We start from the raw sequence: 18,090 nt of genomic DNA, 5'->3' as shown, positions 1-18,090 counted from the left end.
TGAGTTTCTTTTTCTTTTCTTTTCTTTTCTTTTCTTTTCTTTTCTTTCTTTCTTTTTTTTTTTTTTTTGCCATTTTGGTCTCTGTGTCTTCCATGTGGGGTGTTGCCTGAAATGTCCAATGGTCACTAACTGTCATCCCATATTTAAGATTGATGCTCAAGCAATTTCTTGTTTTCTATAATAATGAGATACTTAATTCAGGCCAAACTTTCCAGGAAAACAACTATATATATTGGAGAAAAGTATAAAAATAACTTCTTAGAAGCAACATAAATGGGAATACACTTTGATACAACTGTTTTGGAGAGGAATTTACAAAATCAAAAAAGCTACACATGTGCTTACATTCTGACCCATCAATCCAACTTCTATAATTACCTTGGTAGATATAACTCCACAATATGAAAATGTATATGAACAAAGTCATTAATTACATGATTATTTGTAATTGTAAAATATGGAAAACAATCTAAGTGCCCAGACATAGGAGAGAGGTTAAATAAGCTATGCCACATCCACACAAAGTACTACAAGTAAAATAAATAATAAGGGTGATTTCTATCAACTGACATGGAATGATATCCCAGATATATTGTTCATTGAAAATGCAAAATGTAGATCAGTGAAGGAAGGGAGATAAGAAAATATACATGTGTCTGATTATTCATGGAAAAAAAAGAGAAAGAAACGAAACTTAGAAATAATAGACCAGAAACTAATGAGACTGTTTTCCAAGGCTAATGGGTGAAAATTGGGTGGAAAGCATGAGGGCACTGGAATAGAAGTGATGACAAAGGGGCATTTCTTTGATTTACTTTTTAATATGTTCTGAATTTTAGAACTATGTTAATGTTTCACATACTTAAAGAAAATATTAACAAGAGTGGGAAATAACAAAAAAATAGAATACAGAAAAAAATGAACTTAAATATATTCTAAATGGATAACATGACCACACTGAAAGGCCATGAGGGATAACTTTGAACACAGTATTTTGAATATATGCCCACAGGCTAAAGACCACAAGAACTGTAAACAAATATTGTGCTCTAGTTAGTAAGTGTGGGTGAGCAATTATGAAACTACTTTATGTGTATTCCATAACTGGATAAGTAAATATATTGTGGATAATGAGAGCCAGGTTTCTTACTGTTGAAGAAAGCAGTTAATGTATGAAAAATGCTAGGCTGAATTCTGAGTTGTTTGGTTGAAATTTTTGGATGCATAACTGTAAACTGATGGAGAATATCTATCTATCATCTATCTATCTATCCTCATCTATCTATCATCTATCATCTATGTATACACACACACACACACACACACACACACACTTTTTCTCATATATCCAGAGGAAAGAAAACTTCAAGACAACATCTCTCACGAACACAGACACAGAAATCCCCAACAAAATATTAGCAAATCAAATCCAGCAATATATAACAAAAGGATACTATCTCACATCTAGTATGGTTCATCCTAGGAATGCAAGGCTGGTTTAACATTCAAAATCAATCACTGTGACTCACCATTTAGTATACCGAATAGGAAAAAACATCATCATATCAGTAAATGCAAAACAGGCATTAACAGCATCTATTCATGATTTTTAAAAAACTTATACAAACTACGAATAGACAGAACTTCCTTAACCCAATAAAAAGTATTCATGAAAGCCCTACAACTGATATTATATTTAATGGTAAGAGTCTGAATGTTTTCCTCTTAAGATCTAGAACAAGACAAAGATGTTCTCAATTACTGCTTCTATTCAATATCATACTGGAAGTCCTAGTTTCTACAAGAAAAAGAAAAGACATAGAGACTGGAAAGCAAGAAATAAAACTGTCTACTCACAGATGATTATCTGTGTGGAAAATCCCACCAAATATACACACACACAAAATCCCTTGGAATTAATAAATGAGTTTAACAAGGTCACAGGAGACAAAGTTAATATTTTGTGTATTCTTACACACCACCAATGAACAACTGGAATTTGAAATTCTAAAAACTACCATTTACAATAATAGCAAAGAAAGTAGTGACAAAATATGTGCAGGATTTGTATGCAGAAAACTACCCAGGGCACGATCCTGGAGACCCGGGATCGAATCCCATGTCCGGCTCCCCGTGCATGGAGCCTGCTTCTCCCTCTGCCTGTGTCTCTGCCTCTCTCTCTCTGTGACTATCATAAATAAATAAAAATAAATCTTAAAAAAAAAGAAAACTATAAAGTACCAATAAAAAAATCAAAGATGATCTGGATGATTAGATCTATACCCTGGTCCATATATTACAAGACTCAGTATTTGAAAGGTATCTACTCTTCCTAATTTGAGTTATATATTCAATAATCTTAATCAAAATCCAAGCAAGCTTTTTAGTAGAGATTAATAAGCCGATTCTAAAATGTATACAATCTACACGATGTATGTAAAAACAAAAGGAATAGTTAAGCCAATTCTGAAAAAGAAAAATATACTTGGAAGACTCACATTTTCTGATTTTGAGACTTTTACAATAATTGTAACAATGTGATGCTGGTGAAAAGAAAGAGGCAGGTCAACAGAACAGAATAGAGAGGCCAGAAATAAACAAGTGGTGCTAAAATAACTGGATGTCCATATGCCAAACAAACAAAATGGAAGAAAAGGATCTCAATACATAACCTCACATCTTATACAAAAATTAAATAGAAATGGAACATAGACCTACATGTAAAACATAACACTAAACAAGTTTTAAAAGAAATCTTGGAGAAAATCTGCACAGCCTTAGGTTTGGTTTTTAGATACTACCCCAAAAGTACAATTCATGAAGGAAAAAGACATATAAATTGGACTTTACAAAAGTTTTAAGTTTCTCTTTCAAAGACATACTTAATTAAAAGACAAGTCACAGACTGAGAGAAAATCTATGCAAAATATCTGTCTGATAAAGGATTTAAATCCAAAATACATAAAGAACTCTTAAAATTCAACAATAAGAAAATAATCACTTTAATAAAACACATAAAGTCCGGTTTAAAAAATGGGCAAAGGATTTAAACAGATATTTTACTATACATGATACATAATTGCCAGTAAGCATATGAAAAGGTTCTCAACATCATTATCATTGGGAAATGCAAATCAAAACAATGAAATTTCAGTTAACATTCAAACATCCTATAATATCAAACCCTGGGAGGATGTGGGGCAACAAGACCTCTTTATTCATGGAAATGAAAAATATGGTACAGCCATTTTGAATGATGGTATAAAACTTGGTTATTATATTAATCATATGCTTATCATATGATCTAGTAATCATACAAAATATTTGCTATCCAGGCAGTTTACATAGAAAAAAAGAACAATCCTTCATATTGTAGGCAAAGGCCATACACAATAAACCAAGGAAACACATAATATTGAGGAACTTTTTCTAAGGTCTAACAGATTTCATAGCATTTTCAGATGCAGGTATTATAAACCAAAGCAAATAAAATTCACTTTCCAAGTTTATTACATTCCCAGGGACTACTAAGACTCAGATAAAACTCTGCTTCTTACTGAGTTGAAAAACCAGACGCAGAGTTTGAAGGGAATACAGAAGCTGAAAAGGTGAACAAGGAGAATCCCAGAAAAGAGTGTTATCAAGCAAGAGCCAAATTCTGTGTATAAACTGGCCCAAATTTCTAATCCTTGAAATAGCCATCTATTTATTATTGGGCAGACCCCAAAGAGCCCCATTTAAGCTAAAAGAACCTCTATATCAGTTGCAGCCCACCCTAGAGGAGATAAGTCTCAAACAAACAAAAAACAAACAAACCCAAAACTCTTTAGAGAAACATACCAAAATCACACAATTACTAGAAATACAAAGAAGAAATCTGTGAGCCATACACAAGAAAAAGGGTGATTGATGGAGGCTGACCCTAAGAAGGAGCTGTGGCTAGAATTAGAAGAAAAGAAATTGAAATCTGTGCTCAAAAGAATAAGAATAAATATACTCCCTAAACAAACAAATAGGAAATCTCCACAGAGAAAGAAAAATCATAGAAAAGAACCAAATGAAAATCACAGAATGTAAAAAGGAACTATTCGAACGAACCATTTCACTAGATAGTCACATAGAGTTACAGAAAATAATAAATGCTGCTATCTCGTTACCGCCATCAGGCAAGCAAAACTAAAAGGAAACCAAATGCTTATTACTTACTGGTTGGGGCGGTAGGAGATAGTATTTTTGCATATTGCTGTAGGAATGTGAAGTGTTAACAGCAACTGAACAATATAACGTTTTTGAAAAGCAATTTGGCAACATCTCTTAAAATTAAGATTTCAAATACTCTTCAGCCCCTTCTGAGAGTTTGTCCCATAGATTGATTAATAAGGACTTATGATCATGAATGCTTACTAAAGCATTGCTCATACCCATCAAGACCAGGAAACAAAAACATTGCCCAACATTCGCATTCTTATGAAATAATGCTTAAGCAAATTCATTGAAATATCATTGTAAGCAATGATTAATATTAATGTATTAGGCATAATTAATGAGTTTTGATGAGTTGTGTTAGTAATGTTTGTTTGGAAAATTTTGCTAATGATACTTACAAATTTTATAGTTAGCTGAGAACTTGCACCAATAGTAATATGCATTCCTCTTATGCCCCCCAAATCCTTGGGTACATTTCAAGATCCTAATGAAGAAAGTGACATTATGGTAGTAACATCCATCTGGAAAAATAAGCACATATAAATAGCAACTTAGAGAAGAATAAATTCCTTTTTTTAAAGACTTTATTTATTTATTGAGACAGAGAGAGAGAGAGGCAGAGGGAGAAGCAGGCTCCATGCAGGGAGCCCGACGTGGGACTCGATCCAGGGTCTCCAGGATCACGCCCTGGGCTGCAGGCGGCACTAAACCGCTGCACCACCAGGGCTGCCTGAAGAATAAACTCCTATTTAAAAATGCTCACCTTCATCAACAGTTAGAAAAAAAAAAACACATGTAAGTTGGTGTTACTGTTTTGGAGGGCAATCGGGCAATATTTATCAGAATTTAAGAATTTGGGGAGAATTCAAAATTCTCCCATGCCTGCTGAAATATCTTAGCATCAGGGAGGGTGTATTGTGTGTTGTCAGTGGCTCAGTACGTGACCCATTCTGAAGTCTCATGAAAGTCTCAAAAGTACATATTTGACCTTCACGGGCTCCTAATTCCCCGACCTGCGTGCTGCATGTGTCAGCGCCGCCTCCTTCCCCGAGGGGTCTCTGCCGCTGTCCCGCAGGCACGCTGCCTCCAGGTCGCTCCTGGCCCTGGCACCCTGGGCTTGCTGGCCCGGCGGCCCGTTAGCTGGCGATCTCTCTCACGGCCGCCCTTGCACCAAGCACTTCAGGAGTCTGGAGGCTGGAACCCCATCAAGATGGAGTGCTCCAGGTTGGATGGGCACCAGCGAGGCAGGGGTATAAAGTGGGGTAGTCCCCTTCCAGGTCATCCCCCAGTTGTCATCATGAGTGTAATCTCTTCACCAGCATAGCTTCTCCTTTTCAGCCATTCAAAGTGGATCTGCAAGCTCTGAAGAGGCGGTGGTGGGTGTCAGTGGACACTGAGCTGTGGCTTGGTGGGCACAATGTCCACTTCTGAGATGCAGGCCCACATGCTGGCAGCAAACAAGGAGGTGTAGTTTCTTAGCATGATCCTGAGTGTATTTGGGGAGCACTGTGGCCAGGAGCAGGGAAGCCTGGCTTTCACTCCTTGGGAACTCACTCTAGTGAACGTGGGCTCATGGGCATAGAACTTGGTGTCCAATACTGTATTGCCAGCATGTGGAGTAATGCCTGATGCATAGTAGGTGCCCAGTCAACGATTGTAGGGTGAATGGATCCCGTTTGTCAGGAATCAAACTTGGGAAGGGGGTGCTGGTCATACGTAGGGCAAATCCAGTCTCCCCAAATCTGAATTACTGCGTTGGGATTTATTTAATTTTGATGCCTGAAGGATAGCTATCATCTTGTCCTGCCTTCTTCTTCCTAACAGTGAGAATTTGGGGTTCTCTATAGGTTTCTGAAAAAGTTGAGTTTCTCCAGTATTGTTATGGCACCAAATTGCTTCCTACCAAACTGGATTGTTCCATATCTCACTCCGTAGTACTTGTTATATAGCTTCATGTAGAAGTCTCCCAAGATTTCTTTCCATGTGTGATCAGACGTTGATATGTAAGCCTAGTCACGTGAGTGGTGACTACATTCCCACTTGAAGGCATCTGCATTACAGTCATATTTCTCTCTTTCAAAAATGCTTGCTCCCCAGCTAACAATCATACTTCAGATTTAACCAAATTGTTAGCATTATTGTTCATCACTTATGTAGCTTCTGCTTTCTTGAGATGTCCATATTGATTTCATTATTGCTTTTCTGGGTTATTTGTAGCTTCTTCCCCTTTAAATAAAGAGAATAATTTACTTTTTAAAAGCCTCCACGTCAGAAGTCTTATTTTGCTTGAACAGTCTGACAACTTGGTTGACTCCACTGGCTTCTATCATATAATTTTTTAGGTAAGTCTGATGTCAGTTTTGATTTTTTTTTCAAATTGTAGGTATCTGGAACCTTTTTTTTTTTCATTTGTTCTCATAATTCCCCATATTTTCTTAAGTAAGACTGTGGCTTAACCAAAGTCTCCTAGCATTTCTAAAAATGTTTCATCTATTTTGTTGCTAGGTTGTCTGGTGTGAAAATATTCAGTATACTTTCCTTGACTTGGTGGAACAGACTTTTTTTTTTTTTTTTTTTTAATCTCACATGTTGGATCTTCCTTCAGCTTGGGGTGGGGTGGGGGGATTCTCAGTGTATTTTGAGAGTGCTGTCTCCCCAGTGCTCAATCTCCACTTTCCTCTCTCCTTCTGGATGCCTGGGTATTGGCTGTCCTGAAACTAGAGTAGTTAAGGACACAAGACCTGGGGTCAAAAAACCTGGTTTAAGTCCCACCACCTCTCCAAGCCTTGGTTTCTTCGTGTAAAATGAAGATAGTAATAAGCCCTTACAAGGGAAGCAAAGCCATGTGGTTTTTGTTATCTTCCCAGAATTTGAAACTTGAAGGCAAAGCACGAGACTTTTAAGAGATTTCTGCCTGTGGCCTTGCAGGTGGTGACACCTCTCCCCTAAGTGGCGTTATCTCCCAAACAAGGCTGGCTGGGGTGGGGAAATTTAGCCACCTGCAAGCAGAAGGAGCTCGGGGCTGTGTGGGGAGACCCCAGGGCCCTGCCTCGTCTAGCTGTGTGGCCCTGGGCAGCAGCCTTCACTCCCTGGACTAATCTGTAAAGGCGAGGGGAGAACTTCCAAGGTCAGCTTTAGGTTTCGAGTTTGATTTTTTTTTTTTTAAAGGAAAATTGATTTTCATTGTTTGTGCAGCATAAGCGAACAAAAAGTTTCCCCTTCAATGGTGGCTTTTTATTCAGTGGTCTAATTGTGAAGGAGAAAAAGCAAATTAAAGTTTGAATAACATCGAAGGAGATTTCAAAGAGAGAGAATTTCGGTTACGAGCACTTATTGGAGTACTTGATGAAAAAGATCTTAAGAACTCCAGCTACTGATGCCTGTTACCTGGTCACTCACCTTCTAGAAATCTTAAACAGCCAAAGACTCCATGGTGAGAGCTTTTGTTTTTGTTTTTTTTTTTTTTTTTTGTTTGTTTTTGTTTTTTTTTTTTTGGTGAGAGCTTTTGAAGGATAAATGTATAAGAATTAGAGTTCTCAGAGGTTCTTAGCTTTGGTTCATTGTAGTGAAAGCATTTAGAGCAGTTTACTTCTTTTTTTTTTTTTTTTTAGCAGTTTACTTCTGAAGAAATCATATGTTATTGTGGGATGTGCTCGGGTTTGGTGCAAGAGGGAAGAATATAAAGGAAGGGAGAAGAAATGTTGGGAAATATCAGGAAGGGAGACAGAACATAAAGAACAAAATGGAAGTTTTAAGTGTGATCACACAATCTTTAGTGTATCAAATAGACTTTTCTATACCACAGAGGTAACTCAAGTGATAAAATTAACACCAAGTTTTCTAGGCTCATATTTTGAAAGAGTATTTCCTTCAAAAAACAGGTCCTAATTACTAAGATGGTTGATTACCCTTCAGCCAATAAATATGTGTGCAGGGGACGGTGTGAACAGGGTTTTGCCCTTAACAGCTTAGAAGAGTTAAAAAATATACCTATTATCGAGAAGGATCTCATATGCTATTATAAACATTCAGAGAAAAAGTTACTTTTCTGTGGGTGGGGCCAGAGAAGAAATGGAAGAGCCATCATTTAAAAAGGGGGTGGAAGATGATGATGTTTTTCGCATGTGGATTCATAAGCAGGAGCAAAGAAAGGAAGCGGAGAAGGCAGAGGGATGGAGGGGCACAGGGAGTAACTTCTCATGAAAATAAGAGAAAGAGGAAGAGGAGGCGACAGGCAGACTGTAAGAATGGACAAGAACTTTCAGGGTCATTCAGATCACTGGCTGGTACTGACTTACTAGAAGTAAATAGGGAAATACCACACCAAAGAATTCACAAAAGCAAATACCACAGTAGGTAGCACTTTACTCCTGCGAAAGGTAATTTAGAGAATGGGATGAATTGAACTCATTTGCCTGAAGTCTTTCAGCAACATAGTCTTTGTGACCTTTCAAAGGGCGTGGATCTGTGACAGCCACTAAGCACCACTAATTCTGGGGTGGGAAAAGCTGACCTACCTTGAAATGTGAAATAGGGCATGGCTTAGGCTATTAACCTACTAACACAATGAACGTTCCTAGGACATGAAAATCTGGTTACAGGAGCCTTCTTAGAAATGTCGTCAGGGGTGTGTGAATGTTAATAACAGATTATGTATTTTTAGAAACAGGGCAGTTTCCCAACATGATTCCAACAATACTGAATGCACTGACGCTTTGAAAGCCTCCACCCCCCCACCCCCGCCACCGCCCTGCCAAAAGATTAGAGTTCTCTAATTACAAATGAAATAAGCCAAAAGGTAAACCTTTGCAAAAATTCCAGTATCATAAAACAGAAAATACCATAGTTTGTGTGAGGAACCATTATACTTTTCTCATTTCCTCAGAACCCTAATTCTTATTCTGTAAGTGGTTTTTATTATAAATGGACTGTCTGCCTGTTTTCAAGAAAAAGATTCAATTTACAAACATTCCCATATGTGCATGTATAATAAATACTGGTCTTCATTTCAAGTATGCTTCTACTGAGTGGAGCAAGATTAGCCTGTTCACATTTTTAGGAAACTTGTTCATTGGGAGAGAATCCTTTTCATCTGCAATAATAGGAACCCAAATAACAGTACAGAAAAGGAGATTCTGAGGACTTCTTTATGGACACAATCTCTATTAAGCACTGTGCTCTTTTGTGCGTGTGTCTTTTCTAAAGCAGCCAGAACCTGGGAATTTATATTCTCTGGCATAAGTGTATCAGAGAGGAAAATATTTCTACTACTTTCAAGGTAAAATCATCACAACTAAAGAATGAAAGTTGAAACTAGTTGTATTAAACAGGGTTCTTCAGAGAAACCAAACCAATCGGATGTGTGTATAAACAGATACACATATGTATATGTATTATTTGAAGAAATTGTGATCATGGAGGTTGGCCAAGTCCAAAATCTGCAGGCAGGCCAGCAGGCTGCAGACCCAGAGAAGAGTTGATGTTGCAGCCTGAGTCCAAAGGCAGTCTGGGGGCCGAAATCCCTCTTGCTGGGGAACCTGTCTTTTCTTCTCAAGGCCTTCAACCGATTGGATGAGGCCCACCTGCATTATGGAGGGTAGCGTTTTAAGGATTTATTCATTTGAGAGAGACAGAGTGGGGTGGGGGGGCAGAGGGAATCTTCAAGCAGACTCCCCGCTAAGCCTGGAGCCCCACCCAGGACTCCATCTCACGACCCTGAGATCATGACCTGGGCTGAAACCAAGTCAGAGGCTTAACAGACTTAACCAGCCAGGCGCCCCCATTAAGTCAACTGATTATAAGTGTTAATCACACCTAAAAAAATACCTCGCAGCAACGACTAATCTGGGTACCCAGGCCCGTCCAAGTTGACGCATAAAATTAACCATCACACTAGCCAAGAGTCAAACATCTTCAGAGTAGAAAAATTTATTATTGACCTCTGTGTTGAAAAGAATGCAAGTGAAGTCAAGACATCTTGGGTTTTGTTGTTTTGTTTTAGTTTTAGGCTGACATTGCCAATATTTGACCATTTTTGATCTGCAAAAAAAGAGTAACTGGGTATGGCTCAATACAATATTTTGGCTTTCCAGCAGTTGCAGTAACACTGCAATATAAAGCCAATTTCTTTTGGAATACCCCGAGGATTTAGCACAAAGTGGTGCCTGTTGCTGAGGACATGTCTGATTGAGGAAAAATGGCAGCCAAACCCAAGCTGTCTGTAGCCAGACTTGAAATTTTGTCTCCCCTCAATGGTAAACCATCAGTATGAACTTTCTCGTTTAACAGTGACACAAGTGAAAAAGTCTTTTAGCCCCGTTGGGTCTGATACAAAAGACAAACTGCATTTCGAACTACTTTTCCGTAAGGGAGGTTATACCTTAAGTGAATTAATCCCAAACGTACTTTTTTAAAGTACTGTAACTAAGCATCTTATTTTGATAAACAGTCCTCGAAATATTTCACATGCATGAATTTTAATAAAATAAAACGTATTTAGTGTTAACCTGAAGAATTAACAAAGGGATGCTTCTCGATTTTCTGAAAGTTAGCACGTGAAGAGAGGAACTGCTGATACTGGAAATCACCGGTTCCTCTCTCTCTCTGAAAGCGGGAGGGCCTTACCAGGTAAAGAGGCCAAAGGTAAAGAGGCAATTTTCCTATCACACTGAAAGAGGTGCTGTTAGATATACAAGGAATCATTTCTGCAATTGACTCCCGCTCAGATTATTAACCGAATCTCTGGGTAATGTCGCTTTCTGAAGCTGCATCACTGTTTCTCTGATGACTTTCAGACGAAGTGGTGTGTGTGTTTTGGTACAGATAACTGTCAAAGGAGGGTTTTCAGCAAAATTTTAGACAAAGAGCCCAAAGGGAACCTCTCCAAGGATCATTTATAGCACTGGCAGACAGTAAGTGTTAAAGGAATACCGAATGCCAATCTTATCTCATACGAACAAGAAACACCGATTTATACATTCTAATTGCCTTTTGGAAGTCTTTTTGGATGCTCATCTGGATTACAATTCTGATGCATGATCTTTTGACTTTTATTATTATTCTTATTATTTACAGTTTCTATCCTTCCTTTAAAGGTACAAAAGTTTTAAAACAAAACAAAAGAAACCCTGGAACTTTACATTTTGTTTCAACAACAAAGTATTGTCCTAGAGCCAGCTATTAGAATCGTATATTTACGAATGAGAAAATATTTAAAATTCAAAGTGAAGAGAAAAAGTTATACCAAATAGAAATGTATCATCTATTAAAATTTCAGGAAGATCTACATTATCTAAAGCCATTCTATAATTTTATTCATATATTTTGTGGAGTTCACATATCTTTTTCTTACAGCAAACATAACACTGTAGGCCACAAGAAGCTGCAGTACTATTGTTTCATTAGCAGCAAGTTAATATTTTATATCTGGGTAACTGGACAATAAATAGCCTGCTTCTTTGGATGTGGATGTTTAAAATGTAGTATCACTGCAGCTTCATAATGTGATTGCTATTTTACAGAGCTTATACACACACAAAAAAATACGATCTTTGTCTATATTTTATACAAATACAACAGTAGTTTGTGAATACATTTTAAGTACATGATATACATGATAAGCCACTTGATTTCCCAATATCACAGAATAGCGATTTTAAATGCAATAAAAATATACAAAATTCAGCCTGGAATGCAGATTTTTCTATTTTGACTCAAAACTTTATCATTAGAACATTTTTTAGAGTACTAGTCCAAAAACTTTTTCATCAGCTAAAAATACAATTTCAGCAGTCCAGCTTATGTTCAGGCATGACGCAATCCATCTCCTAATGGATTCCCAGTTTTTGTTAAATTCAAAGGGCTGTTAGTAACATACAGCATGTTCTTCACTCCACACCATATTATAAAGCCCACTTTTCATTCTGAGTTATAGTCACCTTGTGGACAAAAGCTGGGTTTGTTCTGATAACATTTGCACGTCCAAGATTTCCTTTTGCAAGTGCACGTGAATACATTGTGGTGGGTGGTGTAAAAGTCTGTTAATGACAAGTCACAGTATAAAAATATATTGTACACCTTTACGCCTACTGGAGTCCTTTTTTTCCTATGGCTAAAAAAATATGACTGAATGAGACAGAGAAGTTTGTAGCACCATGAAGAGTTGTATCCCAAGTTACGTTAGCAGCATGATCCAACATGATATTGAAGGAGTGTTTCTGAGAAGATAAACATTCATTCTGGTTCATCTGTACCATTGAAGCTTATACAAGGAAGTGTTTTATACATTAGCAATAGTTCTGTCATTTCTAGAGCTAGATAAGCTTATCAAAGACACTGCCTGCCTTTCCATCCTCAAAGGGGTGATAACAGAGAAGGGCCTAAGGGTGATGATGATCTAAGTGTGCCTTTACCAACGCTGGTGGGATTGATTTGTTTTATGTGATCCAAAAGGCGCTTTGTAGGGGTAATTTTTAGCACAAAACTACACAAGGCGACTTCTGTGGATCTACATAATCACGACAGACTATCTGTGCTGTAGACATGGCTTCTGACACAGTGTGAGAAAAGACGTAAAGTCAACGTAGGCACTATTTGTCAGAGATAACAGTCTGCTATTGCTAATGAAGAATACTCGACATTTAAAAGACCTCCTCCAATGTCACATGGATCTCAGTAGGCTAGAAGCAACTTGGGGGAACTGGTAATTTTTAATTTACATACTGGGAAGACAGTGTGTTTTGAAACACGTAAACCTTGTAAAAAAATAAACCATTGTAAAACCTTATGAAAAGACACACACTGATTCTGTGCAATATAGCAAATTGATAAGAAAACACTGTAAAAATGTACCTGTTTAATATACATCTACCATTTTTGAACACAAAGCATTATATATCAAAGGCCTACATATATATCATCTAATGGCACTTGAAACAAATTATAATAAGTCTTAAAATAAAAGGCATAACCTATAAGAAAGTTTCTGTAAAGGTTTAGATTCGTTTTGAAAGTGCTATATCTTGTAATATGTGTAGTATAGAGGTTGACCAAGCTCTATTTTTTAAAAAAATATTGGCCTATATATGTGTATTGCTTACTAGATGAATGATCCTGAAATATGTACTCTTTAACATTCATTATTAGCTTAATAAAGCAATCAGCTCTGGCTCATGTTTCAGTCAGTATATGGTTTTTAAAAACCGCTACTGTCCAAATTAACACAATATATCACTCTATTCCACAAATGACTAAGAATAATAAAGCACAAGTAACAAATAGGCAAAAATACATAGCTTGGAAGAAACACTAATTAAAAAGTTGCACAAAGAGTGGCGTGCGATCAGCCAGGAGAACTGAAAAACTTTGAAAACTGCACTTGGTAAATAAGAGGATTTGAAAATGCGAATTTTAACAGTGGCCAATAACTAAAGATGTTATCTGCATACATCAGTGGATAATATTGCTTACAGCGCAAGGCCCTTCCACACTCATGCTTTTGTGCCTGGTGACTTTGTACACACGTGTGGAAGTTCAAACTGAATGAGGTTCAATATCTTGTCTGAGGTCCAAATTCTAAACTGAAATATTTTTACTTAATGATAATCCCTTTTTTTAATCAAGCAAAGGCACTACTAGAAATTTCAAGGATGATGATTCTGGCCATGGGGAGAATGAAAACAGCATTGGCAATTTTTAATCACATCCAGTTGATGTAAAAACACATCTTTTTCTAGAAAAAGAGAGCTGGTTCTGCATTACATCCTTGTTAGAGCACTGTGCAATTAAAATAAGTGAATCTGCCTCGTCTTGAACAGAAATTCTCTCAAAAAGGGTTTAGTGACCAGTATGTAGTCAATTTGAAAAACATGAGCTGAATTCTCTCTTCCTTGGAAAGTGTTATTTCAAGTCTATGAGGCGGCAACAGGCAGAGGGGTTCACATGAAGATTAGTAAGACTCTACAATATTAACCCTGGTGCCCTGAAAGATGTGCCTCCACGTATTTTAATTCCAGGCAGGGTGAGAATTAGGCTAAAAATATACATACATGTATGGTGCCACTCCCCATTTCCAAATGTTTTATTAAATAAATCCTGGTACTCCCTTTTTAATTGTTTATTAGCAGTGAAATACAGCCTACTAAGGCCAACGTCTCAGGTCATTAATTTGACTTCTCCTTAAGCAAATTTTCGACAAAGTAAAGTAGTGCTTCCACACTTGTATTTGTGACTTCTATGTAAAAATAGGTTTTCTATTTATTTGTGCTGTCACCAATTTCTTTTTCCTTTTTTTTTAAAAAATGGTGATTAAAGCAATATTGAACACTAATCATTCAACTAATGATTTAAGTAAGCAATCTGTTTCATAGAAACTAGAGGAAGCAGTAATAAAGCAGAGCTAAAAGCCTACTTTCAGAGCAAATATTCTCCTAATCAAAAGCTTAGGAGCAGTTTGAAAAATTTTAAATGTATTTCCTTATTAAAACATATATAATTTTAATGCCTTTGGAACACACTTTTTTTATAAAATGTAATTTTTTATAATAAAATTTAAATACATAAGTATAAAAACTACTGCTCCTAGAATTAAAAAAAAAAATAGGAGCATGATAGAGTATCAGGGAGCCACAGCTCCCTTAAGAGAGCAATTCTGATTCTATGAAGTGCGATATATGTGTGTGTGTGTGTGTGTGTATAATATATATAGTGAAACCCCCATTTACATTATTACAATTTACACTTCTCCACAAATTATACTACTCCCAAATATTTTAAATAATGTATTATATTCAGTAATCTGCACTCATTTTTAGAAATTCTTGGTAAACATCGCAATCTGCAGTGATAATTGGCCCTATAAACAAAGAAGCTTCCATATAGGGCTAATGAGTGCTCAGAAATATTTTTTTTTTAAGAGATATATACTCTTCTATAAACCCTCCCCCTCACACCCACCCCAACAGACAGGTCCCAAAATAAGGTGTTAACAAGTGCTTAATAGATATGTTTCGTAGGCTGATGTCGCAACCAATATTCTGAAAAGTATAATCTGACCTTCAAACAGATGATGGTGGTTGTCTACTCTGAGGAAAGCCCGTACTACTTTATTTAGTGAACACAATATTCTTGATTGTTGCTTTCACGTTAACTAAGACAGTGCTTGTTCTGCTCTGGTTTCCTCCCCCTTCTACAGATTCGACTGATTCGCAACACTCCCCTGATTTCCCAGACACGTGTAAAAGTGGGGTTTTACTGTATATATTTTTAGCCACTTAAGACTTTGTGGTCATTCCTCGAAGAGTTTTCTAATGCATTGAACTTTAAATTCTCCCTCCAAAAATAGCAAGGAGAGAGAAATCGATACTGAATAAGAAAGATACCATGAGGGTAGGGCTGTTTTGTTTTCTGCTTTTGGCTCTTCTGGGAAAGAAAACTGTATTAAATTCAGCAAGGAGTGATGTAAGCGACATGCTTCTCCTTTACACCTAAAGAGTCTAGTTTTTAAGCCTGGCAACAAGGGACAGGATCCCTAGACAAGTTCGCAAGTTGAACTAAGTGCTTCACATCTTCCTTCTTAGGAGACCATCGCCATTGGAGAAAAGACAGGCCACTCTGGGATAAAGACCCCTCACATCTGTGCTCCACGATGGCTCTCGGTTCTGGATTAGCTGCGAACTGACAATTAAGATAGAGTTGCTGGCTGCACCTGACCCACCCTTTGGCCCTACAAGGCAGAAAAGATTAAAGAGATCTAGCCACACACTGACTCTGAAGACTCCCAAGCCATAACACGATGCATGCTGTTAAGTTGGAACAAGAACAACTTTGATATGTTGCCAACATCCCGTGTGCTAGTTTAAGGCCAACTACTGAATACCATGGAATGCCACTGTCACCTCACCAGGAGTCTCTTTTTGCTAGAAATACTGGTGCTTTGTGTTTAAGTTTTGTTTTCCTTATACACGTATAATAAAGACGGCAAATATTTGAGCCAGACAATAGCAAAATCTCCAAAATATACTGACCTGAAATTATGGTGTATCTAAGAAACATCTATTATCTCTCCAAACTGGATTAATTCCTTTGAAACATTTACTTATGAATCCATTCAGAGACTGGTAAAAATTTAAAAGCTCTCAGGTTATTCATCCACGTTTTAGAAACTGTACATTCTATTGCAAAGATCTTTAGTGAGCCAAAATGTCAAAAGGTAGAGCCACTGTTGCTGGACAGAAAATTTTAAGATCTTAAAGTAATTTGAACATGGGACTCATAAGACTTTACTGCTAATAATGGCTTTCCTAGAAGAAAAAATCATCTTAAACTATGACAATTGGCAGTGAGTGTGGACAAAAATACCCAGGTAAACATAACTGAACACAAATGGTTCTGAAGCTCATTTATAAAGCTTGTTTCTATTTCATACTGGCTTAATGAAAACTGGTACTGTACAAAAGCAGAAAGTTTTATGCTGTTTTAAAGTAGGCACTAAAATAAAAATGGTCATCTAAGTCAGGGCTACACATAGATTGCTGTCAGCAGTCCACATCTTGGACTTCTACTGAAAAGCTTGATGGAAACGTGGCAGTGTGGTGCTTGTGCTGAAGCTACTGGTGAATGCTGCTGACAGAGAGTGCAGGGAGCTGAGACCTAGGGTGTTTGCAGGATCCTGAAGATCCTGTGTCTGGGGGGGCAGCTGAGACACAGAAGAATGGGCTTCTTCTTGGGAATAGCTCATTCCGAGGCTCCCCACCGATATAGGATTATAGGGAGGGCCATTTAGGGGTATGAAATTGAACAACTGGGAAAAATCCAAGGCTGGTGTGTTTAGGGGGTCACTGATAGAGATAGAGCTTTTTGACAGGGAAAGGTCCCCTGCACCATCATCGAGGGACCCGACCTGAGGATCCAACCCTAGCTTAGATGACGATGCTTGGGAATCCTGGGACGAAGAGGGCACGCCACCTTGTAGCTCCATCAGATAACTCTCAATCTCCCCCTTTAGTGGCTGTTCTTTCTCAGGAATAGAAATGGCGTATGAGGTAGAGCTGAATGGGTATTTGAAAGAAAGGTGGTGAGAAGGATGGACAGCATCCATATCTATGGGGCACGTCATTCCCAAGGGTAAAGTCGTGATCATCTGGTGAGCAGGTCCCGAGCTCTGCATGGACTGAAACGGAGTGTTATAGAGGTTTAGCTGCAAAGTGTTTGTGAATGGCTTTGACAACAGTTCACTGGAAGGTAAGGACATCACCGGGAGGAGCTCATCTTTTATAGGCACAGAAACGTTGCAGGTAAATGGATCCAGAAAGTCCACCGGTTCGGTTTTGACCTTCAGAAGTTCTTGATTGTGACTCTTCTTCATGTGTCGTGTCAGGTGATCCTTCCGCCCGAATCTCTGTGCACAGTACTGACAGAGGAAGTCCTTCCTTCCTGTGTGCACCACCATGTGTCTCCGGACATCCTTCCGGGTGTAGAAGCGGCGATCACAGTGCTCGCACTGGTGCTTCTTCTCCTTCGCCCCACCAGATGACTTGCCCGCATGAGATTTAAGGTGCTCTAGCAGCACTCCCGTGCTTTCAAAAGTCTGCAGACAGACCTTGCAGGTGAGGTCACCACTGGTCGCGGCATGCAGGGCCAGGTGACGTTTGAACCCGAGCTTAGTGTTGTAGTTCTTGCCGCATTCTTCACACTTAAACGTCTCTTTGTTAGGGTCGTGCGTATGGAGGTGATTCTTCAGGTGATCTTTCCGGTGAAACATTTTTTCACAATAATTACACTTGTGGGTTTTCTCAGGAGAGTGAGTAGCCATGTGCCTTTAAACACAGACATATTCTGTAAGTATCACAACACAAATGGCACGTATTCACTTTTCAAATGGAAGCT

General features: G+C 38.0%; 1 protein-coding gene across 4 annotated transcripts in view; it reads right to left on the bottom strand.

Annotated features, from left to right (window-relative positions):
* Window positions 1–10,104: 10,104 nt before the first annotated feature.
* PLAG1 (PLAG1 zinc finger) overlaps window positions 10,105–18,090 on the bottom strand; it is a 52,237-nt gene continuing 44,251 nt past the window's right edge. For all 4 annotated transcript variants that reach the window (XM_026011679.2, XM_026011675.2, XM_072734704.1 and 1 more), the window contains one exon: window positions 10,105–18,020. In XM_026011679.2, coding sequence (XP_025867464.1) covers window positions 16,763–18,016 — 1,254 coding nt within the window. In that variant the 5' untranslated portion in view covers window positions 18,017–18,020 and the 3' untranslated portion in view covers window positions 10,105–16,762. The remainder of the gene's footprint in view (window positions 18,021–18,090) is intronic.

The sequence above is a fragment of the Vulpes vulpes genome, chromosome 13, assembly GCF_048418805.1.
Source record: "Vulpes vulpes isolate BD-2025 chromosome 13, VulVul3, whole genome shotgun sequence".
Taxonomy (NCBI): Eukaryota; Metazoa; Chordata; class Mammalia; order Carnivora; family Canidae; genus Vulpes; species Vulpes vulpes.
This window is presented reverse-complemented; position numbering and strand designations above follow the sequence as displayed.